Genomic DNA, 27,273 nt, shown 5'->3' on the forward strand with positions numbered 1-27,273 from the left:
AGGTAGGATCCTTCACCACTACCACTTGGGCTCACCATAAGGATATGCCTTCTGAAAGTAACTGGCAAATTCAAATTCCTGATCATCTTTGCTAAAGCGTCTTGATTTGGCAGAGATTGGTTTACAGCCTAGTGATAACTTTGGAAAAAGGGATGGTTCTTCTATTTTTGCTGTTGTCAGTGCAGTTAACATTCACAGCACCTTTCACAGTTAGCTCAAACAAGGGTCCAACGTATTCTAAATTCATACTCAAATGCTAGCGCTGGAAATCCTGGCCAAGTAACAAGTCAGAATATAGGTCCTTCAATACACCAAGTCAGGTGGCAGCGAATGACTGGCTATTAAGAGTTAGGTCAACACAAAGTTTTCTGAGCTATGGTGTAATGTCTTTACTGGATGGGTGAACCTTTAGTTTGAGTTCCATCTTGACTTTTTTGCTAATGTAACTATCAGCGCGACGTGAATCCAACAGAGCACTTAACCTTTTATCATTCACGGTCACAAAGGTTGCAGTTTGAGCGATTCCTTGTGGCACATAGTAAGTGTAGCCAGTACCTGAGAATTAACCACCGTTGCCACTAAGCTTGGTAAGGCCTTGGATTTGCACCCCCAGGCATAATGTCCCTTCTTGGCACATTTTGAGCAAGTAGCCTCGTGTGCTGTGAACGGTAAGAGAAACCAGGTGAGGTGTGGTATTGCCAGTGATGAACGCGCTATATCAGTTCCACACAATATTCTCAAAAATTTACAGTTTCTCTTTAACTTTTCCAACTCACTGAAGAAATCATCTCCTGGCTTTTGCTGCCTGGTAGTCGGTAAATGTCTGGCAAAATCCTCATTGGGAGTCCTCATGTATAAACTGTCCAACTTAGATAGCGGAGTCAAAATTTTCACCTCCTTCTACGTAGTCACACAACAAAATAGTGTTCTGTACCTGTTTGGTATCTTGTCCCCATAGTCGTCGACGTAGTTCATGAAAATAGTATGCCAGTGTCGCCACTCCTTGGCAGCTGTCGGTGAGCTGGGGTCAATGTCGAAGTACTTGGGCCTCCACACCATCTCCATGCTTGACAATTAAGTTGAGTAAATTGTGAGATTGAAAAACTTGGTGGTTGCTTTCCAAGCTTCACTCAACTTAATTGTATAGTTACAGTAAGAATTTAAAAGCAGCAACGAGAAGCTGATTGAAGGAAGAACAATTAGGAATAACTTTGTAATATATATAAATACATATCCGGGATGATTTTCACTTAACGTTCAGAAGTCTCACAACCTGCAAGAAGCTATTCCTCAGCCAAGCTGTTAAACCCTGCTCCCTTTTCAATGGCTTTATTTTCAATGTCCATAGGAATGACCTCCTCCTGTTGCATTCAAATATTTTAATGAGGTTTCCACCTTCTTTGGGCTAGAAGGTCTAAGAGCTACCCAAAAATTCATTTGAGGTCCTGGTTGGTTGGTAATGGGCAGGTAATTAATCTGTGGGCTACAAATTGGGTCTTTCTCCTTGTCACAACTTCACTCTGTTTGTTTTTGCAGTCTGAAACATACCAAGAAGATATCTACCCGATGACACCTGGCACTGAGCCTGCACTAACTGCAGAAGAGTGGTTAAGTGGAATGAACAGAGGTCTGGTCTTCTAATATTATTTGCTCTGTGCCAATTGCTATAACAGTTCCTGGTCTGTGATGTCAGCCTTAATCCAGAATGAAGGGAGCCTACAGTTTATTCAGTGAAACATGAATGAGATGTTGTGATTGTAGTAAAAACACACAGTAAATGCTGGAGGACTCACCTGGTCTTGCAATGTCCATAGGAGGTAAAAAGATATATTACTGACATTTCGGGCCTGCGGCTTTCAAGGTGTTAGCAAAAAAAAACCAAAGGCAGCTGAATAGAGTCTTAAAAATGGGAGGGGGAGGAGTCCAGACCAACAGCCAAAAGATGTTAATTGGATATGATAAGAAAGGTGAGAATTGATTTTGGCTCCGTGAAAGGAGACAGAGGGAAGAGATAGAGACAGAATGGGGGAAAGATGGTGGGGGTGAGGCTTAATGGGAAGTGGAGGTCAGTGTTAATGCCATCCACTTAGAGGCTGCCCAGACAGAAATTGGGGTGTTGTTCCTTCAGTCTATGGGTCATCGCAGACTTGGACAGAGTTAGCAAGGGTAAAGGGATGGGGAATTGAGCCTTTTTATCTGTTGGTCTTGACTCCTCCCCCTGCTATCTTCAGTCTTTATTCAGATGCCTTGAAGAAAGACTCAGGCCTGAAACATCATTAACATATCTATCTCCAATGGAAGCTGTGACACCAGCTGAGTTCCTCCAGCATTTCTGTGTGTTGTGACTATGGTCTATTGACTTGGTGCTTTTAGTTGTCATGAGTATGAAAAGCTCCACAGTGAATAGTCCTTCTGTTGGAGATGAGCATTGCTTGGCACTTTTTCTCTCCCACTTACCAGCTTGTGCCTGAATGTTGTCAAGTTTAATTGTCACCTGATTGTACAAGTACAATCTGATGGGGGGTGGCACACGGTTGGTGTAATGGTTAGCGCAACGCCAGCAATCTGGACCAGGGTTCAAATCCCATGCTGTCTGTAATGAGTTGATACGTTCTCCCCATGTCTGGGTTTTCCCCGGGGGCTCTGATTTCCTCCCACTATTCGAAATGAACTGGGGTGTAGGTTAATGGTTATAAATTGGGCAGCATGGCCTCGAGGGCCAAACTGCATGCTCTATGTCAAAGTTTAAATTGAAACATCGTTCTCTGGTCCATCGTTCAAAACACTCACACACACAACCAGGCACAACTCACATACAGACAAGCAATACACATGCAGAACCAGTATTCATCTATACATATATTGTTTCAGGAATACAAGGGACTTGGATCATGTACCTTGGTCTTGCTGAATCTAGGCAGCTTTCCCCAAGCTCTGACACTCTCTGCTGTTATCCTTACAGATCCTATTCTAATGTCTTTGAAAGAAGGTTACAAATCTACAAATGTGGCTTTCAAACCACCAAAAAGGGATAAGAAAAGTGTGGTGGTGAATGGAATCGATCTCTTGGAAAATGTCCCACCCCGGACAGAGAATGAGGTAGGTCTGGGAAAAATGGGAATACTAGGTTAAACTTGCTGTTATTTTCCAAAGGTAGTCTCCTCTATATCTGGATAAGATCTCTCGCTCTCTCACTTGGATTTTATACTATCTAAAAATTTTCAAATCCATTTTAGTTGAACTATGCAACACTACACCATAGAAACACTGCCTTCAGTCTATCTAGTCTGTACTGACCCCACTAGCATCCAGACCATATTCTTCCAGTAGCCCTCCCATGCATGTACCTCTCCAATTTCTTAAATGTCAAAATTCACCACATCAGCTGGCACCTTATTCCACACTCCCACCTCGTCCCATCACCATGCTTTTTTAAAAAAACAAGTGTAACCACTTAGTTCCTGTTAAACTTCTCCTTCCTCATTCTTAAACCTATGTCCTCTGGTTACTAATTTCCCCTGCTCTGGGCAAAAGACTGTGTTCAAGATAAGAAAGTTGTGCTATCAGAAGAAAAAAAGTTCAATCTCTAGTCTTTGCAGTTTAGAAGAATGAAGCGTGATGTTACTGAAACGTCCCAAGGGTAGAGCTTTTCACTGCTGGAAGTTTCATGAATGAGGGACATGGGATGGTCATTTAAAATTGTGGTCCTTGAGGAATTCCTTTCTGCAGTGGGTGGTGGAATTCTTTACCAATGAGCGTTGTAGAGACTGGATCACTACTGATATTTAAAAAGGTCAACAAATTAGCAAAAGACTCTGGAAAGAAGGGCTTTGGAGAACTGGCATAGATCAGCCATTGAATGGTGGGGGAAGGGTCAAGAGGCTGTGTGCTGGTCCTTTTGTCATGAATAGGTCACGAAATACATCGTTTTGTGGCAGCATCACTGGCCAACATTGATATAAACCACATTACAAATTAAATAAAAATAATGCAAGAAAAAGACAAAGTGAGGCATTGTCTGTAGTTCATGTTCATTCAGGGATCTGATGGCGAAGGGGAAGAACCTGTTCTCGTGCCGCTGAGTGCTTGTCAAGCTCATATACCTCCTTCCCGATGGTAGCAGAGTGAAGAGGGCACGGCCCGGGTGGGGGTCCTTGAGGATAAAGGCTTTTTAAAATATTTTTTATTAGTATTTACATTATAACCAATTAAACAGTAGTTATATATTGTGGCTATAAGGTTCAAGAAAAAAAATTACAATAAACTTTTCTCATGATTAGAAACAAATCCAGAGCAATCGTATTAAAGAAATAGAATTTAATAATACAAAAAAAAACCACAAAAGAAAAAAAATCAAAACCCCTACCTCTCACCAAGGCTAAAAGTTGACATGTAGGAATCGGGTGATAACAAATTGGAAATAGACAACAAAACACCAAAAGTTTCAAAACAACCCAAATTCTTAAGATAATGATAAGAGTCCATAGATGGGGCGCATGCCTTTTGGAAATTAACATTTGAATCTTTAAACTTAAATAAGACAATATCATTCAGCCATTGTGTGGGTGGAGTGATGTCTTTCCATGTAATCAACAGTGCACATCTGGCGATCAATGAATTAAAAGATAAAATTCGGTTTTGAATTAAGTCAGCGAAATATCAACATCTTGAAATGGTCCGAAAAGAGCAATTAAAGGGCAAGGTTCCAATTTGAACTTGAGAATCACCAAAATTCCTCAAGGGTGTGAGAACAAGTCAAAATGGGGACAAAGAGAGGACTTAAGGGTGTGAGAACAAGTCAAAATAGGGACAAAGAGAGGACTTAAGGGTGTGAGAACAAGTCAAAATGGGGACAAAGAGAGGTCTTGAGGGTGTGAGAACAAGTCAAAATGGGGACAAAGAGAGGACTTAAGGGTGTGAGAACAAGTCAAAATAGGGACAAAGAGAGGACTTAAGGGTGTGAGAACAAGTCAAAATGGGGACAAAGAGAGGTCTTGAGGGTGTGAGAACAAGTCAAAATGGGGACAAAGAGGACTTGAGGGTGTGAGAGCAAGTCAAAATGGGGACAAAGACGTCTTAAGGGTGTGAGAACAAGTCAAAATGGAGACAAAGAGAGGACTTAAGGGTGTGAGAATAAGTCAAAATGGGGACAAAGAGAGGACTTAAGGGTGTGAGAACAAGTCAAAATAGGGACAAAGAGAAGACTTAAGGGTGTGAGAATGTCAAAATGGGGACAAAGAGAGGACTTAAGGGAGTGAGAACAAGTCAAAATGGGGACAAAGAGAGGACTTAAGGGTGTGAGAACAAGTCAAAATGGGGACAAAGAGAGGACTTAAGGGTGTGAGAACAAGTCAAAATGGGGACAAAGAGAGGTCTTCAGGGTGTGAGAACAAGTGAAAATGGGGACAAAGAGGACTTGAGGGTGTGAGAGCAAGTCAAAATGGGGACAAAGAGAGGACTTAAGGGTGAGAGAACAAGTCAAAATGGGGACAAAGAGAGGACTTAAGGGTGTGAGAACAAGTCAAAATAGGGACAAAAAGAGAAGGGTGTGAGAGCAAGTCAAAATGGGGACAAAGAGAGGACTTAAGGGTGTGAGAACAAGTCAAAATGGGGACAAAGAGAGGACTTAAGGGTGTGAGAGCAAGTCAAAATGGGGACAAAGAGAGGTCTTCAGGGTGTGAGAACAAGTCAAAATGGGGACAAAGAGGACTTGAGGGTGTGAGAGCAAGTCAAAATGGGGACAAAGAGAGGACTTAAGGGTGAGAGAACAAGTCAAAATGGGGACAAAGAGAGGACTTAAGGGTGTGAGAACAAGTCAAAATATGGACAAAGAGAGAAGGGTGTGAGAGCAAGTCAAAATGGGGACAAAGAGAGGACTTAAGGGTGTGAGAACAAGTCAAAATGGGGACAAAGAGAGGACTTAAGGGTGTGAGAACAAGTCAAAATGGGGACAAAGAGAGGACTTAAGGGTGTGAGAGCAAATCAAAATGGGGACAAAGAGAGGACTTAAGGGTGTGAGAACAAGTGAAAATGAGGACAAAGAAAGGACTTAAGGGTGTGAGAACAAGTCAAAATGGGGACAAAGAGAGGACTTAAGGGTGTGAGAACAAGTCAAAATGGGGACAAAGAGAGGACTTAAGGGTGAGAGAACAAGTCAAAATGGGGACAAAGAGAGGACTTAAGGGTGTGAGAACAAGTCAAAATAGGGACAAAGAGAGAAGGGTGTGAGAGCAAGTCAAAATGGGGACAAAGAGAGGACTTAAGGGTGTGAGAATGTCAAAATGGGAACAAAGAGAGGACTTAAGGGAGTGAGAACAAGTCAAAATAGGGACAAAGAGAGGACTTAAGGGTGTGAGAGCAAGTCAAAATGGGGACAAAGAGAGGACTTAAGGGTGTGAGAACAAGTCAAAATGGGGGCAAAGAGAGGACTTGAGGGTGTGAGAACAAGTCAAAATGGGGGCAAAGAGAGGACTTAAGGGTGTGAGAGCAAGTCAAAATGGGGACAAAGAGAGGACTTAAGGGTGTGAGAACAAGTGAAAATGAGGACAAAGAAAGGACTTAAGGGTGTGAGAACAAGTCAAAATGGGGACAAAGAGAGGACTTAAGGGTGTGAGAACAAGTCAAAATAGGGACAAAGCGAGGACTTAAGGGTGTGAGAGCAAGTCAAAATGGGGACAAAGAGAGGACTTAAGGGTGTGAGAACAAGTCAAAATGGGGACAAAGAGAGGACTTAAGGGTGTGAGAATAAGTCAAAATGGGGACAAAGAGAGGACTTAAGGGTGTGAGAACAAGTCAAAATAGGGACAAAGAGAGGACTTAAGGGTGTGAGAATGTCAAAATGGGGACAAAGAGAGGACTTAAGGGAGTGAGAACAAGTCAAAATGGGGACAAAGAGAGGACTTAAGGGTGTGAGAACAAGTCAAAATGGGGACAAAGAGAGGACTTAAGGGTGTGAGAACAAGTCAAAATGGGGACAAAGAGAGGACTTAAGGGTGAGAGAACAAGTCAAAATGGGGACAAAGAGAGGACTTAAGGGTGCGAGAACAAGTCAAAATAGGGACAAAGAGAGAAGGGTGTGAGAGCAAGTCAAAATGGGGACAAAGAGAGGACTTAAGGGTGTGAGAACAAGTCAAAATGGGGACAAAGAGAGGACTTAAGGGTGTGAGAATGTCAAAATGGGAACAAAGAGAGGACTTAAGGGAGTGAGAACAAGTCAAAATGGGGACAAACAGAGGACTTAAGGGTGTGAGAGCAAGTCAAAATGGGGACAAAGAGAGGACTTAAGGGTGTGAGAACAAGTCAAAATGGGGGCAAAGAGAGGACTTGAGGGTGTGAGAACAAGTCAAAATGGGGGCAAAGAGAGGACTTAAGGGTGTGAGAACAAGTGAAAATGAGGACAAAGAGAGGACTTAAGGGTGTGAGAATGTCAAAATGGGGACAAAGAGAGGACTTAAGGGAGTGAGAACAAGTCAAAATGGGGACAAAGAGAGGACTTAAGGGTGTGAGAACAAGTCAAAATGGGGACAAAGAGAGGACTTAAGGGTGTGAGAACAAGTCAAAATGGGGACAAAGAGAGGTCTTCAGGGTGTGAGAGCAAGTCAAAATGGGGACAAAGAGGACTTGAGGGTGTGAGAGCAAGTCAAAATGGGGACAAAGAGAGAAGGGTGTGAGAGCAAGTCAAAATGGGGACAAAGAGAGGACTTAAGGGTGTGAGAACAAGTGAAAATGAGGACAAAGAAAGGACTTAAGGGTGTGAGAGCAAGTCAAAATGGGGACAAAGAGAGGACTTAAGGGTGTGAGAACAAGTGAAAATGAGGACAAAGAAAGGACTTAAGGGTGTGAGAACAAGTCAAAATGGGGACAAAGAGAGGACTTAAGGGTGTGAGAACAAGTCAAAATGGGGACAAAGAGAGGACTTAAGGGTGTGAGAACAAGTCAAAATGGGGACAAAGAGAGAACTTAAGGGTGTGAGAACAAGTCAAAATGGGGGCAAAGAGAGGACTTAAGTGTGTGAGAACAAGTCAAAATGGGGGCAAAGAGAGGACTTGAGGGTGTGAGAACAAGTCAAAATGGGGACAAAGAGAGGACTTGAGGGTGTGAGAACAAGTCAAAATGGGGGCAAAGAGAGGACTTGAGGGTGTGAGAACAAGTCAAAATGGGGACAAAGAGAGGACTTAAGGGTGTGAGAATGTCAAAATGGGAACAAAGAGAGGACTTAAGGGAGTGAGAACAAGTCAAAATGGGGACAAAGAGAGGACTTAAGGGTGTGAGAGCAAGTCAAAATGGGGACAAAGAGAGGACTTAAGGGTGTGAGAACAAGTCAAAATGGGGGCAAAGAGAGGACTTGAGGGTGTGAGAACAAGTCAAAATGGGGGCAAAGAGAGGACTTAAGGGTGTGAGAGCAAGTCAAAATGGGGACAAAGAGAGGACTTAAGGGTGTGAGAACAAGTGAAAATGAGGACAAAGAAAGGACTTAAGGGTGTGAGAACAAGTCAAAATGGGGACAAAGAGAGGACTTAAGGGTGTGAGAACAAGTCAAAATGGGGACAAAGAGAGGACTTAAGGGTGTGAGAACAAGTCAAAATGGGGACAAAGAGAGGACTTAAGGGTGTGAGAACAAGTGAAAATGAGGACAAAGAGAGGACTTAAGGGAGTGAGAACAAGTCAAAATGGGGACAAAGAGAGGACTTAAGGGTGTGAGAACAAGTGAAAATGAGGACAAAGAGAGGACTTAAGGGTGAGAGAACAAGTCAAAATGGGGACAAAGAGAGGACTTAAGGGTGTGAGAACAAGTCAAAATGGGGACAAAGAGAGGACTTAAGGGTGAGAGAACAAGTCAAAATGGGGACAAAGAGAGGACTTAAGGGTGTGAGAACAAGTCAAAATGGGGACAAAGAGAGGACTTAAGGGTGTGAGAACAAGTCAAAATAGGGACAAAGAGAGGACTTAAGGGAGTGAGAACAAGTCAAAATGGGGACAAAGAGAGGACTTAAGGGTGTGAGAACAAGTCAAAATGGGGACAAAGAGAGGACTTAAGGGTGTGAGAACAAGTCAAAATGGGGACAAAGAGAGGACTTGAGGGTGTGAGAACAAGTCAAAATGGGGGCAAAGAGAGGACTTGAGGGTGTGAGAACAAGTCAAAATGGGGACAAAGAGAGGACTTGAGGGTGTGAGAACAAGTCAAAATGGGGGCAAAGAGAGGACTTGAGGGTGTGAGAACAAGCCAAAATGGGGACAAAGAGAGGACTTAAGGGTGTGAGAACAAGTGAAAATGAGGACAAAGAGAGGACTTAAGGGTATGAGAACAAGTCAAAATGGGGACAAAGAGAGGACTTAAGGGTGAGAGAACAAGTCAAAATGGGGACAAAGAGAGGACTTAAGGGTGTGAGAACAAGTCAAAATGGGGACAAAGAGAGGACTTAAGGGTGTGAGAACAAGTCAAAATGGGGACAAAGAGAGGACTTAAGGGTGAGAGAACAAGTCAAAATGGGGACAAAGAGAGGACTTAAGGGTGTGAGAACAAGTCAAAATGGGGACAAAGAGAGGACTTAAGGGTGTGAGAACAAGTCAAAATGGGGACAAAGAGAGGACTTAAGGGTGAGAGAACAAGTCAAAATGGGGACAAAGAGAGGACTTAAGGGTGCGAGAACAAGTCAAAATAGGGACAAAGAGAGAAGGGTGTGAGAGCAAGTCAAAATGGGGACAAAGAGAGGACTTAAGGGTGTGAGAACAAGTCAAAATGGGGACAAAGAGAGGACTTAAGGGTGTGAGAATGTCAAAATGGGAACAAAGAGAGGACTTAAGGGAGTGAGAACAAGTCAAAATGGGGACAAACAGAGGACTTAAGGGTGTGAGAGCAAGTCAAAATGGGGACAAAGAGAGGACTTAAGGGTGTGAGAACAAGTCAAAATGGGGGCAAAGAGAGGACTTGAGGGTGTGAGAACAAGTCAAAATGGGGGCAAAGAGAGGACTTGAGGGTGTGAGAACAAGTCAAAATGGGGACAAAGAGAGGACTTGAGGGTGTGAGAACAAGTCAAAATGGGGGCAAAGAGAGGACTTGAGGGTGTGAGAACAAGTCAAAATGGGGACAAAGAGAGGACTTAAGGGTGTGAGAACAAGTGAAAATGAGGACAAAGAGAGGACTTAAGGGTATGAGAACAAGTCAAAATGGGGACAAAGAGAGGACTTAAGGGTGAGAGAACAAGTCAAAATGGGGACAAAGAGAGGACTTAAGGGTGTGAGAACAAGTCAAAATGGGGACAAAGAGAGGACTTAAGGGTGTGAGAACAAGTCAAAATGGGGACAAAGAGAGGACTTAAGGGTGAGAGAACAAGTCAAAATGGGGACAAAGAGAGGACTTAAGGGTGTGAGAACAAGTCAAAATGGGGACAAAGAGAGGACTTAAGGGTGTGAGAACAAGTCAAAATGGGGACAAAGAGAGGACTTAAGGGTGAGAGAACAAGTCAAAATGGGGACAAAGAGAGGACTTAAGGGTGCGAGAACAAGTCAAAATAGGGACAAAGAGAGAAGGGTGTGAGAGCAAGTCAAAATGGGGACAAAGAGAGGACTTAAGGGTGTGAGAACAAGTCAAAATGGGGACAAAGAGAGGACTTAAGGGTGTGAGAATGTCAAAATGGGAACAAAGAGAGGACTTAAGGGAGTGAGAACAAGTCAAAATGGGGACAAACAGAGGACTTAAGGGTGTGAGAGCAAGTCAAAATGGGGACAAAGAGAGGACTTAAGGGTGTGAGAACAAGTCAAAATGGGGGCAAAGAGAGGACTTGAGGGTGTGAGAACAAGTCAAAATGGGGGCAAAGAGAGGACTTAAGGGTGTGAGAGCAAGTCAAAATGGGGGCAAAGAGAGGACTTGAGGGTGTGAGAACAAGTCAAAATGGGGGCAAAGAGAGGACTTAAGGGTGTGAGAGCAAGTCAAAATGGGGACAAAGAGAGGACTTAAGGGTGTGAGAACAAGTGAAAATGAGGACAAAGAAAGGACTTAAGGGTGTGAGAACAAGTCAAAATGGGGACAAAGAGAGGACTTAAGGGTGTGAGAACAAGTCAAAATAGGGACAAAGAGAGGACTTAAGGGTGTGAGAACAAGTCAAAATGGGGACAAAGAGAGGTCTTCAGGGTGTGAGAACAAGTCAAAATGGGGACAAAGAGGACTTGAGGGTGTGAGAGCAAGTCAAAATGGGGACAAAGACGTCTTAAGGGTGTGAGAACAAGTCAAAATGGAGACAAAGAGAGGACTTAAGGGTGTGAGAATAAGTCAAAATGGGGACAAAGAGAGGACTTAAGGGTGTGAGAACAAGTCAAAATAGGGACAAAGAGAGGACTTAAGGGTGTGAGAATGTCAAAATGGGGACAAAGAGAGGACTTAAGGGAGTGAGAACAAGTCAAAATGGGGACAAAGAGAGGACTTAAGGGTGCGAGAACAAGTCAAAATAGGGACAAAGAGAGAAGGGTGTGAGAGCAAGTCAAAATGGGGACAAAGAGAGGACTTAAGGGTGTGAGAACAAGTCAAAATGGGGGCAAAGAGAGGACTTGAGGGTGTGAGAACAAGTCAAAATGGGGGCAAAGAGAGGACTTGAGGGTGTGAGAACAAGTCAAAATGGGGGCAAAGAGAGGACTTGAGGGTGTGAGAACAAGTCAAAATGGGGACAAAGAGAGGACTTGAGGGTGTGAGAACAAGTCAAAATGGGGGCAAAGAGAGGACTTGAGGGTGTGAGAACAAGTCAAAATGGGGACAAAGAGAGGACTTAAGGGTGTGAGAACAAGTGAAAATGAGGACAAAGAGAGGACTTAAGGGTATGAGAACAAGTCAAAATGGGGACAAAGAGAGGACTTAAGGGTGAGAGAACAAGTCAAAATGGGGACAAAGAGAGGACTTAAGGGTGTGAGAACAAGTCAAAATGGGGACAAAGAGAGGACTTAAGGGTGTGAGAACAAGTCAAAATGGGGACAAAGAGAGGACTTAAGGGTGAGAGAACAAGTCAAAATGGGGACAAAGAGAGGACTTAAGGGTGTGAGAACAAGTCAAAATGGGGACAAAGAGAGGACTTAAGGGTGTGAGAACAAGTCAAAATGGGGACAAAGAGAGGACTTAAGGGTGAGAGAACAAGTCAAAATGGGGACAAAGAGAGGACTTAAGGGTGCGAGAACAAGTCAAAATAGGGACAAAGAGAGAAGGGTGTGAGAGCAAGTCAAAATGGGGACAAAGAGAGGACTTAAGGGTGTGAGAACAAGTCAAAATGGGGACAAAGAGAGGACTTAAGGGTGTGAGAATGTCAAAATGGGAACAAAGAGAGGACTTAAGGGAGTGAGAACAAGTCAAAATGGGGACAAACAGAGGACTTAAGGGTGTGAGAGCAAGTCAAAATGGGGACAAAGAGAGGACTTAAGGGTGTGAGAACAAGTCAAAATGGGGGCAAAGAGAGGACTTGAGGGTGTGAGAACAAGTCAAAATGGGGGCAAAGAGAGGACTTAAGGGTGTGAGAGCAAGTCAAAATGGGGGCAAAGAGAGGACTTGAGGGTGTGAGAACAAGTCAAAATGGGGGCAAAGAGAGGACTTAAGGGTGTGAGAGCAAGTCAAAATGGGGACAAAGAGAGGACTTAAGGGTGTGAGAACAAGTGAAAATGAGGACAAAGAAAGGACTTAAGGGTGTGAGAACAAGTCAAAATGGGGACAAAGAGAGGACTTAAGGGTGTGAGAACAAGTCAAAATAGGGACAAAGAGAGGACTTAAGGGTGTGAGAACAAGTCAAAATGGGGACAAAGAGAGGTCTTCAGGGTGTGAGAACAAGTCAAAATGGGGACAAAGAGGACTTGAGGGTGTGAGAGCAAGTCAAAATGGGGACAAAGACGTCTTAAGGGTGTGAGAACAAGTCAAAATGGAGACAAAGAGAGGACTTAAGGGTGTGAGAATAAGTCAAAATGGGGACAAAGAGAGGACTTAAGGGTGTGAGAACAAGTCAAAATAGGGACAAAGAGAGGACTTAAGGGTGTGAGAATGTCAAAATGGGGACAAAGAGAGGACTTAAGGGAGTGAGAACAAGTCAAAATGGGGACAAAGAGAGGACTTAAGGGTGCGAGAACAAGTCAAAATAGGGACAAAGAGAGAAGGGTGTGAGAGCAAGTCAAAATGGGGACAAAGAGAGGACTTAAGGGTGTGAGAACAAGTCAAAATGGGGGCAAAGAGAGGACTTGAGGGTGTGAGAACAAGTCAAAATGGGGGCAAAGAGAGGACTTGAGGGTGTGAGAACAAGTCAAAATGGGGACAAAGAGAGGACTTGAGGGTGTGAGAACAAGTCAAAATGGGGGCAAAGAGAGGACTTGAGGGTGTGAGAACAAGTCAAAATGGGGACAAAGAGAGGACTTAAGGGTGTGAGAACAAGTGAAAATGAGGACAAAGAGAGGACTTAAGGGTATGAGAACAAGTCAAAATGGGGACAAAGAGAGGACTTAAGGGTGAGAGAACAAGTCAAAATGGGGACAAAGAGAGGACTTAAGGGTGTGAGAACAAGTCAAAATGGGGACAAAGAGAGGACTTAAGGGTGTGAGAACAAGTCAAAATGGGGACAAAGAGAGGACTTAAGGGTGAGAGAACAAGTCAAAATGGGGACAAAGAGAGGACTTAAGGGTGTGAGAACAAGTCAAAATGGGGACAAAGAGAGGACTTAAGGGTGTGAGAACAAGTCAAAATGGGGACAAAGAGAGGACTTAAGGGTGAGAGAACAAGTCAAAATGGGGACAAAGAGAGGACTTAAGGGTGCGAGAACAAGTCAAAATAGGGACAAAGAGAGAAGGGTGTGAGAGCAAGTCAAAATGGGGACAAAGAGAGGACTTAAGGGTGTGAGAACAAGTCAAAATGGGGACAAAGAGAGGACTTAAGGGTGTGAGAATGTCAAAATGGGAACAAAGAGAGGACTTAAGGGAGTGAGAACAAGTCAAAATGGGGACAAACAGAGGACTTAAGGGTGTGAGAGCAAGTCAAAATGGGGACAAAGAGAGGACTTAAGGGTGTGAGAACAAGTCAAAATGGGGGCAAAGAGAGGACTTGAGGGTGTGAGAACAAGTCAAAATGGGGGCAAAGAGAGGACTTAAGGGTGTGAGAGCAAGTCAAAATGGGGGCAAAGAGAGGACTTGAGGGTGTGAGAACAAGTCAAAATGGGGGCAAAGAGAGGACTTAAGGGTGTGAGAGCAAGTCAAAATGGGGACAAAGAGAGGACTTAAGGGTGTGAGAACAAGTGAAAATGAGGACAAAGAAAGGACTTAAGGGTGTGAGAACAAGTCAAAATGGGGACAAAGAGAGGACTTAAGGGTGTGAGAACAAGTCAAAATAGGGACAAAGAGAGGACTTAAGGGTGTGAGAACAAGTCAAAATGGGGACAAAGAGAGGTCTTCAGGGTGTGAGAACAAGTCAAAATGGGGACAAAGTGGACTTGAGGGTGTGAGAGCAAGTCAAAATGGGGACAAAGACGTCTTAAGGGTGTGAGAACAAGTCAAAATGGAGACAAAGAGAGGACTTAAGGGTGTGAGAATAAGTCAAAATGGGGACAAAGAGAGGACTTAAGGGTGTGAGAACAAGTCAAAATAGGGACAAAGAGAGGACTTAAGGGTGTGAGAATGTCAAAATGGGGACAAAGAGAGGACTTAAGGGAGTGAGAACAAGTCAAAATGGGGACAAAGAGAGGACTTAAGGGTGTGAGAACAAGTCAAAATGGGGACAAAGAGAGGACTTAAGGGTGTGAGAACAAGTCAAAATGGGGACAAAGAGAGGTCTTCAGGGTGTGAGAGCAAGTCAAAATGGGGACAAAGAGGACTTGAGGGTGTGAGAGCAAGTCAAAATGGGGACAAAGAGAGAAGGGTGTGAGAGCAAGTCAAAATGGGGACAAAGAGAGGACTTAAGGGTGTGAGAACAAGTGAAAATGAGGACAAAGAAAGGACTTAAGGGTGTGAGAGCAAGTCAAAATGGGGACAAAGAGAGGACTTAAGGGTGTGAGAACAAGTGAAAATGAGGACAAAGAAAGGACTTAAGGGTGTGAGAACAAGTCAAAATGGGGACAAAGAGAGGACTTAAGGGTGTGAGAACAAGTCAAAATGGGGACAAAGAGAGGACTTAAGGGTGTGAGAACAAGTCAAAATGGGGACAAAGAGAGAACTTAAGGGTGTGAGAACAAGTCAAAATGGGGGCAAAGAGAGGACTTGAGGGTGTGAGAACAAGTCAAAATGGGGGCAAAGAGAGGACTTGAGGGTGTGAGAACAAGTCAAAATGGGGACAAAGAGAGGACTTAAGGGTGTGAGAATGTCAAAATGGGAACAAAGAGAGGACTTAAGGGAGTGAGAACAAGTCAAAATGGGGACAAAGAGAGGACTTAAGGGTGTGAGAGCAAGTCAAAATGGGGACAAAGAGAGGACTTAAGGGTGTGAGAACAAGTCAAAATGGGGGCAAAGAGAGGACTTGAGGGTGTGAGAACAAGTCAAAATGGGGGCAAAGAGAGGACTTAAGGGTGTGAGAGCAAGTCAAAATGGGGACAAAGAGAGGACTTAAGGGTGTGAGAACAAGTGAAAATGAGGACAAAGAAAGGACTTAAGGGTGTGAGAACAAGTCAAAATGGGGACAAAGAGAGGACTTAAGGGTATGAGAACAAGTCAAAATGGGGACAAAGAGAGGACTTAAGGGTGTGAGAACAAGTCAAAATGAGGACAAAGAGAGGACTTAAGGGTGTGAGAACAAGTCAAAATGGGGGCAAAGAGAGGACTTAAGGGTGTGAGAACAAGTCAAAATGGGGGCAAAGAGAGGACTTAAGGGTGTGAGAACAAGTCAAAATGGGGGCAAAGAGAGGACTTGAGGGTGTGAGAACAAGTCAAAATGGGGACAAAGAGAGGACTTAAGGGTGTGAGAACAAGTCAAAATGGGGGCAAAGAGAGGACTTAAGGGTGTGAGAACAAGTCAAAATGGGGGCAAAGAGAGGACTTAAGGGTGTGAGAACAAGTCAAAATGGGGGCAAAGAGAGGACTTAAGGGTGTGAGAACAAGTCAAAATGGGGACAAAGAGAGGACTTAAGGGTGTGAGAACAAGTCAAAATAGGGACAAAGAGAGGACTTAAGGGTGTGAGAACAAGTCAAAATGGGGGCAAAGAGAGGACTTAAGGGTGTGAGAACAAGTCAAAATGGGGACAAAGAGAGGACTTAAGGGTGTGAGAACAAGTCAAAATGGGGACAAAGAGAGGACTTAAGGGTGTGAGAACAAGTGAAAATGAGGACAAAGAGAGGACTTAAGGGAGTGAGAACAAGTCAAAATGGGGACAAAGAGAGGACTTAAGGGTGTGAGAACAAGTGAAAATGAGGACAAAGAGAGGACTTAAGGGTGAGAGAACAAGTCAAAATGGGGACAAAGAGAGGACTTAAGGGTGTGAGAACAAGTCAAAATGGGGACAAAGAGAGGACTTAAGGGTGAGAGAACAAGTCAAAATGGGGACAAAGAGAGGACTTAAGGGTGTGAGAACAAGTCAAAATGGGGACAAAGAGAGGACTTAAGGGTGTGAGAACAAGTCAAAATAGGGACAAAGAGAGGACTTAAGGGAGTGAGAACAAGTCAAAATGGGGACAAAGAGAGGACTTAAGGGTGAGAGAACAAGTCAAAATGGGGACAAAGAGAGGACTTAAGGGTGTGAGAACAAGTCAAAATGGGGACAAAGAGAGGACTTAAGGGTGTGAGAACAAGTCAAAATGGGGACAAAGAGAGGACTTAAAGGTGTGAGAACAAGTCAAAATGGGGACAAAGAGAGGACTTGAGGGTGTGAGAACAAGTCAAAATGGGGGCAAAGAGAGGACTTGAGGGTGTGAGAACAAGTCAAAATGGGGACAAAGAGAGGACTTGAGGGTGTGAGAACAAGTCAAAATGGGGGCAAAGAGAGGACTTGAGGGTGTGAGAACAAGTCAAAATGGGGACAAAGAGAGGACTTAAGGGTGTGAGAACAAGTGAAAATGAGGACAAAGAGAGGACTTAAGGGTATGAGAACAAGTCAAAATGGGGACAAAGAGAGGACTTAAGGGTGAGAGAACAAGTCAAAATGGGGACAAAGAGAGGACTTAAGGGTGTGAGAACAAGTCAAAATGGGGACAAAGAGAGGACTTAAGGGTGTGAGAACAAGTCAAAATGGGGACAAAGAGAGGACTTAAGGGTGAGAGAACAAGTCAAAATGGGGACAAAGAGAGGACTTAAGGGTGTGAGAACAAGTCAAAATGGGGACAAAGAGAGGACTTAAGGGTGTGAGAACAAGTCAAAATGGGGACAAAGAGAGGACTTAAGGGTGAGAGAACAAGTCAAAATGGGGACAAAGAGAGGATTTAAGGGTGTGAGAACAAGTCAAAATGGGGACAAAGAGAGGACTTAAGGGTGTGAGAACAAGTCAAAATGGGGACAAAGAGAGGACTTAAGGGTGTGAGAACAAGTCAAAATGGGGACAAAGAGAGGACTTAAGGGTGTGAGAACAAGTCAAAATGGGGGCAAAGAGAGGACTTGAGGGTGTGAGAACAAGTCAAAATAGGGAGAAAGAGAGGACTTAAGGGTGTGAGAACAAGTCAAAATGGGGACAAAGAGAGGTCTTCAGGGTGTGAGAACAAGTCAAAATAGGGACAAAGAGAGGACTTAAGGGTGTGAGAACAAGTCAAAATGGGGACAAAGAGAGGACTTAAGGGTGAGAGAACAAGTCAAAATGGGGACAAAGAGAGGACTTAAGGGTGTGAGAACAAGTCAAAATGGGGACAAAGACGTCTTAAGGGTGTGAGAGCAAGTCAAAATGGGGACAAAGAGAGGACTTAAGGGTGTGAGAACAAGTCAAAATGGGGACAAAGACGTCTTAAGGGTGTGAGAGCAAGTCAAAATGGGGACAAAGAGAGGACTTAAGGGTGTGAGAACAAGTCAAAATGGGGACAAAGACGTCTTAAGGGAGTGAGAACAAGTCAAAATGGGGACAAAGACGTCTTCAGGGTGTGAGAACAAGTCAAAATGGGGACAAAGACGTCTTAAGGGTGTGAGAACAAGTCAAAATGGGGACAAAGACGTCTTAAGGGAGTGAGAACAAGTCAAAATGGGGACAAAGACGTCTTAAGGGTGTGAGAACAAGTCAAAATGGGGACAAAGACGTCTTCAGGGTGTGAGAACAAGTCAAAATGGGGACAAAGACGTCTTAAGGGTGTGAGAACAAGTCAAAATGGGGACAAAGACGTCTTAAGGGAGTGAGAACAAGTCAAAATGGGGACAAAGACGTCTTCAGGGTGTGAGAACAAGTCAAAATGGGGACAAAGACGTCTTCAGGGTGTGAGAACAAGTCAAAATGGGGACAAAGACGTCTTAAGGGTGTGAGAACAAGTCAAAATGGGGACAAAGACGTCTTAAGGGAGTGAGAACAAGTCAAAATGGGGACAAAGACGTCTTAAGGGTGTGAGAACAAGTCAAAATGGGGACAAAGACGTCTTAAGGGTGTGAGAACAAGTCAAAATGGGGACAAAGACGTCTTAAGGGAGTGAGAACAAGTCAAAATGGGGACAAAGACGTCTTCAGGGTGTGAGAACAAGTCAAAATGGGGACAAAGACGTCTTCAGGGTGTGAGAACAAGTCAAAATGGGGACAAAGACGTCTTAAGGGTGTGAGAACAAGTCAAAATGGGGACAAAGACGTCTTAAGGGAGTGAGAACAAGTCAAAATGGGGACAAAGACGTCTTAAGGGTGTGAGAACAAGTCAAAATGGGGACAAAGACGTCTTAAGGGTGTGAGAACAAGTCAAAATGGGGACAAAGACGTCTTAAGGGTGTGAGAACAAGTCAAAATGGGGACAAAGACGTCTTCAGGGTGTGAGAACAAGTCAAAATGGGGACAAAGACGTCTTAAGGGTGTGAGAACAAGTCAAAATGGGGACAAAGACGTCTTAAGGGTGTGAGAACAAGTCAAAATGGGGAGAAAGACGTCTTAAGGGAGTGAGAACAAGTCAAAATGGGGACAAAGACGTCTTAAGGGAGTGAGAACAAGTCAAAATGGGGACAAAGACGTCTTCAGGGTGTGAGAACAAGTCAAAATGGGGACAAAGACGTCTTCAGGGTGTGAGAACAAGTCAAAATGGGGACAAAGAGAGGACTTAAGGGTGAGAGAACAAGTCAAAATGGGGACAAAGAGAGGACTTAAGGGTGTGAGAACAAGTCAAAATGGGGACAAAGAGAGGACTTAAGGGTGTGAGAACAAGTCAAAATGGGGACAAAGAGAGGACTTAAGGGTGTGAGAACAAGTCAAAATGGGGACAAAGAGAGGACTTAAGGGTGAGAGAACAAGTCAAAATGGGGACAAAGAGAGGACTTAAGGGTGTGAGAACAAGTCAAAATGGGGACAGACAGGAACATGGGGTGGGAGGGGAAAGCAGACCCAGCTTCTTGTTCCTCTAACTGAACGCTTATATTTATCCTTCAGCTTCTCCGAATGTTCTTTCGGCAGCAAGATGAAATCCGAAGGTTAAAGGAAGAACTGACACAGAAGGACGTGAGGATACGTCAACTGGAACTGGAGCTAAAAAATCTACAGAATGTCCCTAAGTGCACCTGATCTCAGGGTCCTGACCGCACTTCCTCATCCCCTCTGGCATGTCACAGAATTATCAGCCACAGTTATATGCAGATTGTAAGAATGCTAACGAACCTTTAAGACCTGCCAAATCTGCCCCAGCACCCCAAAAGGAGATAAACTTGAAGTTACATCAGCTTTTCAAAAGGTTTAGCCATATGCACAACTAACGGAAGGGTTTGTTTGGTCCGCACACTGCACCTCATCAGGTATTTGGAGAGTTAAACATTGTCCATGCAGATCCAGTCGTCATTTGCAGCCTAGAGACATGTATACTTTTTAAAAAGTTCTGCATGCTAATAAATCATTTTAACGTCATTTTGCATTAAATACTCCGAGGTGCCTCTGAACTAGTGTCTTGTGAGCCTTTCCCATGTAGCTGCTAAGCTTGAAGCTTTAAATGGAAGGGAGGTGAGAGCAAGAACTGACCCGTCCACACAGTCTATGCATCACTACCTCAACTGTGGACTCTCACATGGTCCCCACCTTAAACCACGGAACAATGCAGTTCACAAATAGGCCCTTCAGCCCACAGTCTACACCAAGCTGGATGCTCTTGTTAAACTAAAACTCTGCTGTCTGCATATTATCTACCACCCTTAATTCCTTCCATGTTCATGTTTCTAGCTTTCTAAATGCTATTGTATCTGAATTTTCCCATCAAATCTGCCTTTCCTATTTTAAGAGAAATTACCATGTCAATCCTGGAAGATTTATGATACTCAGGTTAATGAGAACCCTCAGATGTCTGGGAGACACCAACTCCTGTACCATGTTAAGGCAGTGACTCAAAGTGTTCTTGCAACAGACAAATCACTGACCACAGTGTCTAGGTTAAAGCTTGGAACATGAGATCATCATTAGTAGTACAGTTTCATGCAAACTGGATCCAAACACTCCCTAAAGCAGAGGAGTTAGAATTGTTGCAGACCTGTTCCAACTCCGAAACCTGGAAGACTGATCCTGATCGCACAACCTGGAGAGAGAGAGAGAGTACAGAGCCAGCTCAACATGGCTGACACGAAATAATATCTGGCCAGCACAAGCTGTCAGATCCACTGGGACTAAGGCCACCCAGCTTGGCTCAAGCCTTGCTGCTAAGCTTGAAAGTCCGAATTTGCACCCGACTCCAGACGTGGGACTGGGGGCACTTGCAGCTGGCATTCCAGTGCCACAATGAGGGAGCACCAGAATGTTTGAGGTACCTTCCTTTGGATGAGCCATTAGATTGTGTCTCCTGGGGGAATGAGCATCTTGTGGAATGGTCATTCTGAAATCAATCTTTCTGAGATCACTGTCTCATTGCTCTCTCTGGAAGTTTGCAGTGCACAAATTGGCCGTCATGCCAACTATTCCAGAAGTCCTTTAACATTGTCTTGGGATCCAAAGGCACCATACATCCTCACCTTTTCTTTTCTGCTCGGTTTTAAATGAGTAGTTTAGCAGATATTCCTTCCTGAGACCAGTTAAGAGTTGAGTTTAGTCCCTCAACAAAGCCCAGTGATCTCCTGCCTACCTTTTATACTGAACCTTCCAAAAAAACTTCACTGCCTTATAAAACAGAAATAGGTCGAATCAGCCATTCAGCCCCTTGTGCCTGCTTTCCCATTCATGGCTGATCTTTTACTTTAGCTCTACTTTTTTTGCACTAACCTCATATCCTGTGATTCTCTTACAAGTTATAACAGCTTGGGGCAGCATAATGGAGCAGCTAGTAATGCCTTGCAGCTCCAGCCGGCTAGGTTTGAAGTTCCAATGCTGTTTGTGCAGAGTTTGCATGCTCCGTCTCTCTCTCTCTCTGCGACCGCACAGATCTCCTCCAGACGCTCCAGTTTCCTCTCACACATCCCAAAGACTTCCAGGGTGATGGGTTAACTAACTGCCGTAAATTTACCCCTCGTAGGCCAGAGGTGGGCGACAGAATCCTGGTATTGTGGGGAAAGTAAAACAGGATTGGTGCAAGGTTACGGCAAATGCTTGTAGTATGGTCCATATGGTTCTGCTCAGATGCTGAGGTAGAACGGTTGAACTGTACAGTTCTACAGTTGGGGCAGATTACAGCAAAAACAAGATGTGTTCTGCACCAGCAGATGAACAGAAAAGTTGTTCCACTTCCCAACCACTCCTATCTCTCACACAAATCTGCCCTGCTTTAGTGTCAGTGATGTCTCCCGTCAGGCAAGGAGTTTCCACCATGTGGTTCCTTAAATTCAGTAATGAACCTTCCCCCACCCTGAGGATATACTATGCACATGGCCATTCAAATCCAGGATTTTCAACAGCAGGGGCCAAGAAATTTACCATTAGAGGATTAGTTTCCTCCACAAATGTAGTCACTTTTATGTTTGTGGTAAAACACTTGGTGATGCCATAGTGTAGGCCAATGGTGAGCAGGACGTGGGTCAGCTTGGTGATCCATTCACTGGGAGCCCCCAATTTGCAGGGCTGACTGTACTGGCTAGTGCAGAAAGAGCAGATATATGCTGACCTTCTCTGATGGGGGAGGGTGGGGTGGGGGGAGGATGGGCAGAAGGGAATCAGTGGGACCCTTTCATTTCCAGACAGGGATTTTGCTCACCTCCCATCCACCTGGTGCATGGACCCCCTCCCCATTAGCAGGCAATGAAGCAACAAAAGCTCTACATGTGAGGTCAGTGCTTTGTACTGAATTGATTCCATTGACTTGATGCCTTTAACATTATCAATGGGGATGAATTTATCAGAAGAGATCTCCTCGTCCTCAAGACTCCCCCAAGTTAAAAGAAACGTGGTATTTATTGAAGTTTAAAAAAACAGCACATACATTTAGATATAGGCAGTAAATATATTTACACTAATTACAATTTTGATGTACTTTAGAGAGACGAGTTTCTTCTGGAGAATTATTTAATTAAAAGATGCAAGTCGTTAATTGTCATGTTAACAATGGTTTGCAAAATCCCACCTTGATCATTAGGGTCCTTCAAGGAAAGGAATCTACCCTCCTTACTGAGTCTGGAGTGTTTGTCACCTCAGATCCACCACACCCTGTCACCCAATTCAGAGATAATTAGGACAATAAATGCCAGCCTGTAGTGGAACGAACACAGAGTCAAAATTTCCATCTTCAGTTTTAAGCTCCGAACACAAAATGCATCAAAAATTTACCTTCATGGCAAACAGAGCCTTTGATTAGCTTTTTAAGTCGAGTTTGAAAGACAGTGTGCAACTGATTGGCTGAGCTGGGTTTTCTTCCTCTTGCGCCTACTCCAGACAATATCAACTGTGATGGCCATGACTTCACCACCTTCTCCCAGCAGTGGGATAAAGGGGGACATGGACCAACTAGATGGAACCAGCATTGATCTGACAGGCTTCATGGTCTCATCTCCCACATTCCGACTAAACTGGTGCCAAGATAGAATCCTCATGTGTCCATAGAAATTCTTGAACATAACCTATAGTGGTTAATGGAAAATAAATAGAGAGAATATTGAAATGGACAGACAACTTCCCAATCCTGAGATGCCAAACTAATAGACCACAAGAGAGTCAATCACATAGTGACATACCTTATTTGTTCCAAATACTTTGAACAACCCATGACACCAGACATTTCAGCTTTTTTAGTTTATGCAGAGGTAGAATTAGACTTGTACAAACTGATGTATTCCATGTACTTTCTTTGGAAAGATGAAGACCCAGCAAACCTCAATGCAGAGGTTTGCAGATACAACTGGAACTTGCAAATTTAAGCTTGTGTATGGTGCAGTCGGTAGGAAAGAACCAGATTATAAACCCATCAGAACAGCTTCCACAGGTGGGATTGCAGTTGTCCACAAACAGCCAGACAGATCAATGACAACAAATATTCTATTTTATGATCTTCGCTGGCTGAGACAGATGTTAGCCAGGGGACTCTCTGCTGTAACTCACCCCAGAAGGTATGTTTACTTTCAATTGGGAGGGTGGATATGTAGTTTAACCCTCCAGGACTCCAAGATTTCACTTGCCGCCTAGGAGAGCCGGAGGTTGGGGAAGGTGCTATGGAAATCCAGGCCTTGTTTTTTTTTTAATAATCGTGATTGTTGATTCTTACCTTTCTAAAAGAGCTGGCTCGGCTCAAGTATTGGGAATGGATTGTGCGCTGTGATAGGGACAAGCACCCTGGGAAAACACCCTGAAATAGAAGATGGCAGATCAGATAGGATTTGTTGGGTTTTAAAGTAAAAATTGAAAATGATGCCAGTAGTCAGCAGGCCAGGCAGAATACGTGGAATGCGATAGAAGAACCAAGAGGAAGCTATTTCGCCTGCTCTGCCATTCAATAACACTGGACAATAAAAAAAATGTTTGCTTCCTTAACACTTTAAGGTGTATTTTAAGCTTCTGATCACAAAAGTCACTTTAAAAATTTCCTATTATGTTCTGGTTTTTTAAATATAACCTATTTTTGTACAATGTGTCAGCGTCATTATGTGATTAAACACGCTAAATTCAATAAAAGTTAATGTATTGTTTCTCCAACTTCCTACGTGATTCAGCAAATCTGAAATGTGCTTGTTCAGTTTGACATTATCATAATCCCCTTTTTTTTCAGGAAGCAAACCTTTTGAAAAAATGGTTGTCCAGTGTAATTGATGGGAGTAAGAAACAGATTTGATGTTTCAATCAATGACTTGTCATCAGCCAATCATCTCATCAGCACTTCTCTCTCCACAGATGCTGCCTGACTGGCTAAGCATACTTCATTTTTGACTTCCACCATCTGTAGGTTTTTTTTTTCTCCAAGCCTTTTAGACAGTGGAATGTTGTTGGATTTCCTGCAAGAGGACAGGGCAAAGCATTGGCAGAACTCCCTTTGGAAACTGGATGAGTTGAATGTTCGAGGACAGACTTGGCCTGATGGATGGTTAGCATCTCTCACTTCAGGGATTGGTACTGTGCTTGATAATGATTTACATGTATCTGGGCTCCTTCTCCAGTAGAAGGCGAGCCAATCCCATTGATTCATGGCAGCTTGCTTCATCATTCCTGAGTGACTGGAATTTCCTGCAGAAAGATTGGCAAAAACCCTGTGTATTTCAGTCTCCATGCCTAGATAAGGTTATTACCGGGATAGAGAGGGTGGGGGATGAGTACACTTACAGAAGGAAATAGGGCTTTCTGAGAAGGTCATGTGGTGAGAGAACACAAGCCAAGAAATGCTTAGTGAGGCAAAAGCCATTCCTGACAGTGGCCCTACAAGAGAAGCTGGAGGGAGGAATATTATGGATCAAACCATTTGGATCTAAAATGGGCAACGCCCATTTAATAAGGAGGGTGATTTAGGAACAAGGCCATCTGAATTTACTAGTTTTAATAGGTTGACAGATTTGATGCCTTCAGCAAGTTAGATTATGGATTATTCTGATTAGACGATAGTTACAGACTCTGAAAACCACGTACATTTTCTTTTTGCCTTTGTACGTTCTACTCCACCGTCAGTGTGTAATATGAACAGCCATGTCTTCAACTAATAAAGTCCAAGTCACTGTGATTTTACTTTCTGAAAAGAAATCACATAAACTGCACTCTGTAACCAATAACATGAATAAACGATTGTTTTCTCAGTTTTTAAGACTTTGATTGAATGGAACTGTTCGTGGCAAAGGCCCTATATCATGAGCTTGCACATGAAGTTCAGTAATGCTATTCTGTCGGCAAACAGATTTGATGCAAGATTCCACAAAACGAGTCGTTGAGAGTTCACCATGATAATAATGCTCAGTTAATTGACGCACTTAGTGTTAAAATCCAACTGGCAACCCTCGCAAAGAGAAAAATCAGAACATTGGAAAATTTACGAGTTAAAAATGCAACTGCGGATTCCTAACAAGCAGCCTGTAGAGGTCGCTGCTGCTCTGTCTTAGTGTTGAAGGAACATGGGAAGAAGGTCTTAAATCTTAAAGAGCTTAAGCAGATGGCTTTGGGATTCTGGTTTATTGTTTGCATAAATCACAACTACTTATTTTATTTTTATTTTTTTTTCCACACCATAAATCACATTAGCCATGATATACACTATTTCTTTTTCACACATATACAGTGACTTTTAATCACAACTACTTATTCATGTTAAACATCATCAGTCTGTTCATCACCCGGCTAATTCGACATTGTGCTAAATTTCCTATTTTGTACATGTAGGTCCAGTGATGTTATTTTTCATTCTGATCTTTACTCTTTGAACAGGACCTCCTTCAATCCATTTTATAACCACCTCCATGACCCCATCCATTCAATTAGTGGGGCTGTTAGAATTAGGAGGAGATTGATATAATATTAGCTTCCATGTAGACAGCACCTTTAACATCCCGAGGAGTATCACAGGAGTGTTATGAAATGCAATTTGGCACAAAGCAACCTTTCAAGGCAGACAACTTGAAGCTTGGTGAAGGAACTGGATTCTCCAATTGGGAAAAAAAGTGAATATAACAAAAGTAGGGATCACAAGGCAGAGATGCAAGGTTCTTAGAGGAAAGATTTAACTTGCAGTTGATCGCAAGGCTATAATTTGATTAAGATATTGAGTTTAGTTTCATATATAAATCCACCAAAATTCTGATGCTGCAACAGCTAACTTCATAAAGAAAACAACTGCAATGGTCTACGTTAACTTAAAAAGAGATCATCAATACAAAACACAGATAAATAATAACAATTCAGTTACCACAAAGCAAAAAGAGGTGGCGTGATCGTGCAATAGGACAATAGGATTGGCACAGAAATTTGAGAGGACTGCGCCTTCAGCCTGTGCCAAACATGATGCGATATTACACCAACATCACCTGCCTCCAAGTGGTTCATCCTCCCCTTTTTGCTGCCTGTTCTTGAACTTCACTAAATGCCTGGAATTCTAAAAGATGGAAAATCTCATGAAATGGTGCAAGAATAACGACCAGAGGGTCAACGTGGACAAGACGAAGGAGATGATCGTGGACTTCAGGAGGACCAGGAGTGACCACCCTCCGCTACGCATCAACAACTTTGTAGAGAAGAGAGTGGAGAGCAACAAGTTCCTTGGAGTTCACTTAACTGGCGACCTATCATGAACCCACAGCATCTCCTCACTTGTCAGGAAGGTTCAACAGAGACTGCACTCCCTGAAGACTGAAGTGGGCAAGTGGCCATCACATCATCCTTCTACAGGAGCTCTATCGATAGCTTCGTGGCCGGCTGCAACACAGTGGGGTACGGTTACTGTAGAGAAATGGATCGGAGGTCAATCCACAGGGCCATAAGAGGGGCCAGGAGGATCTCCCTTCCCCCCACCCTCCCGTGATTTACCAGGATTGTTGTCTGAAATCATTGGTGACCTTCTACCCCACACACCATCTTTAAGCTGCTCCTGTTGGAAAGAGAAGCAGGAGGATCAGAGCCAGCTCCACCAGGTTGAGAAACAGCTTCTTCCCACAGGCAATGAGAACGGTGAATGACCAAAGGAGCAGATCATACTGACTATCTAAGATTCTCATATTTTTGAAACAATTGTTTTTTTGTTTGTATGGATACCTCACCTGCATGTGTAATATGTCTGGGTGTGAGTCTGTGAGCTTTGCACTGATGACCAGAGAATGATGTTTCATCAGGTTGTGCTTGTGCAATCAGATGACAAGCTTAACTTAAACATTATGATC

The 27,273-nt window shown here is 43.5% G+C and overlaps 1 protein-coding gene across 5 annotated transcripts in view; it reads left to right on the forward strand.

Moving 5' to 3' along the window:
- coro2ba (coronin, actin binding protein, 2Ba) overlaps positions 1-25,209 on the forward strand; it is a 99,817-nt gene extending 74,608 nt beyond the window's left edge. For all 5 annotated transcript variants that reach the window (XM_069910570.1, XM_069910571.1, XM_069910569.1 and 2 more), the window contains 3 exons: positions 1,537-1,627; positions 2,963-3,099; positions 19,466-25,209. In XM_069910570.1, coding sequence (XP_069766671.1) covers positions 1,537-1,627; positions 2,963-3,099; positions 19,466-19,597 — 360 coding nt within the window. In that variant the 3' untranslated portion in view covers positions 19,598-25,209. The remainder of the gene's footprint in view (positions 1-1,536; positions 1,628-2,962; positions 3,100-19,465) is intronic.
- The last annotated feature ends 2,064 nt before the right edge of the window (positions 25,210-27,273 follow it).

The sequence above is a fragment of the Narcine bancroftii genome, chromosome 14, assembly GCF_036971445.1.
Source record: "Narcine bancroftii isolate sNarBan1 chromosome 14, sNarBan1.hap1, whole genome shotgun sequence".
Lineage (NCBI taxonomy): Eukaryota > Metazoa > Chordata > Chondrichthyes > Torpediniformes > Narcinidae > Narcine > Narcine bancroftii.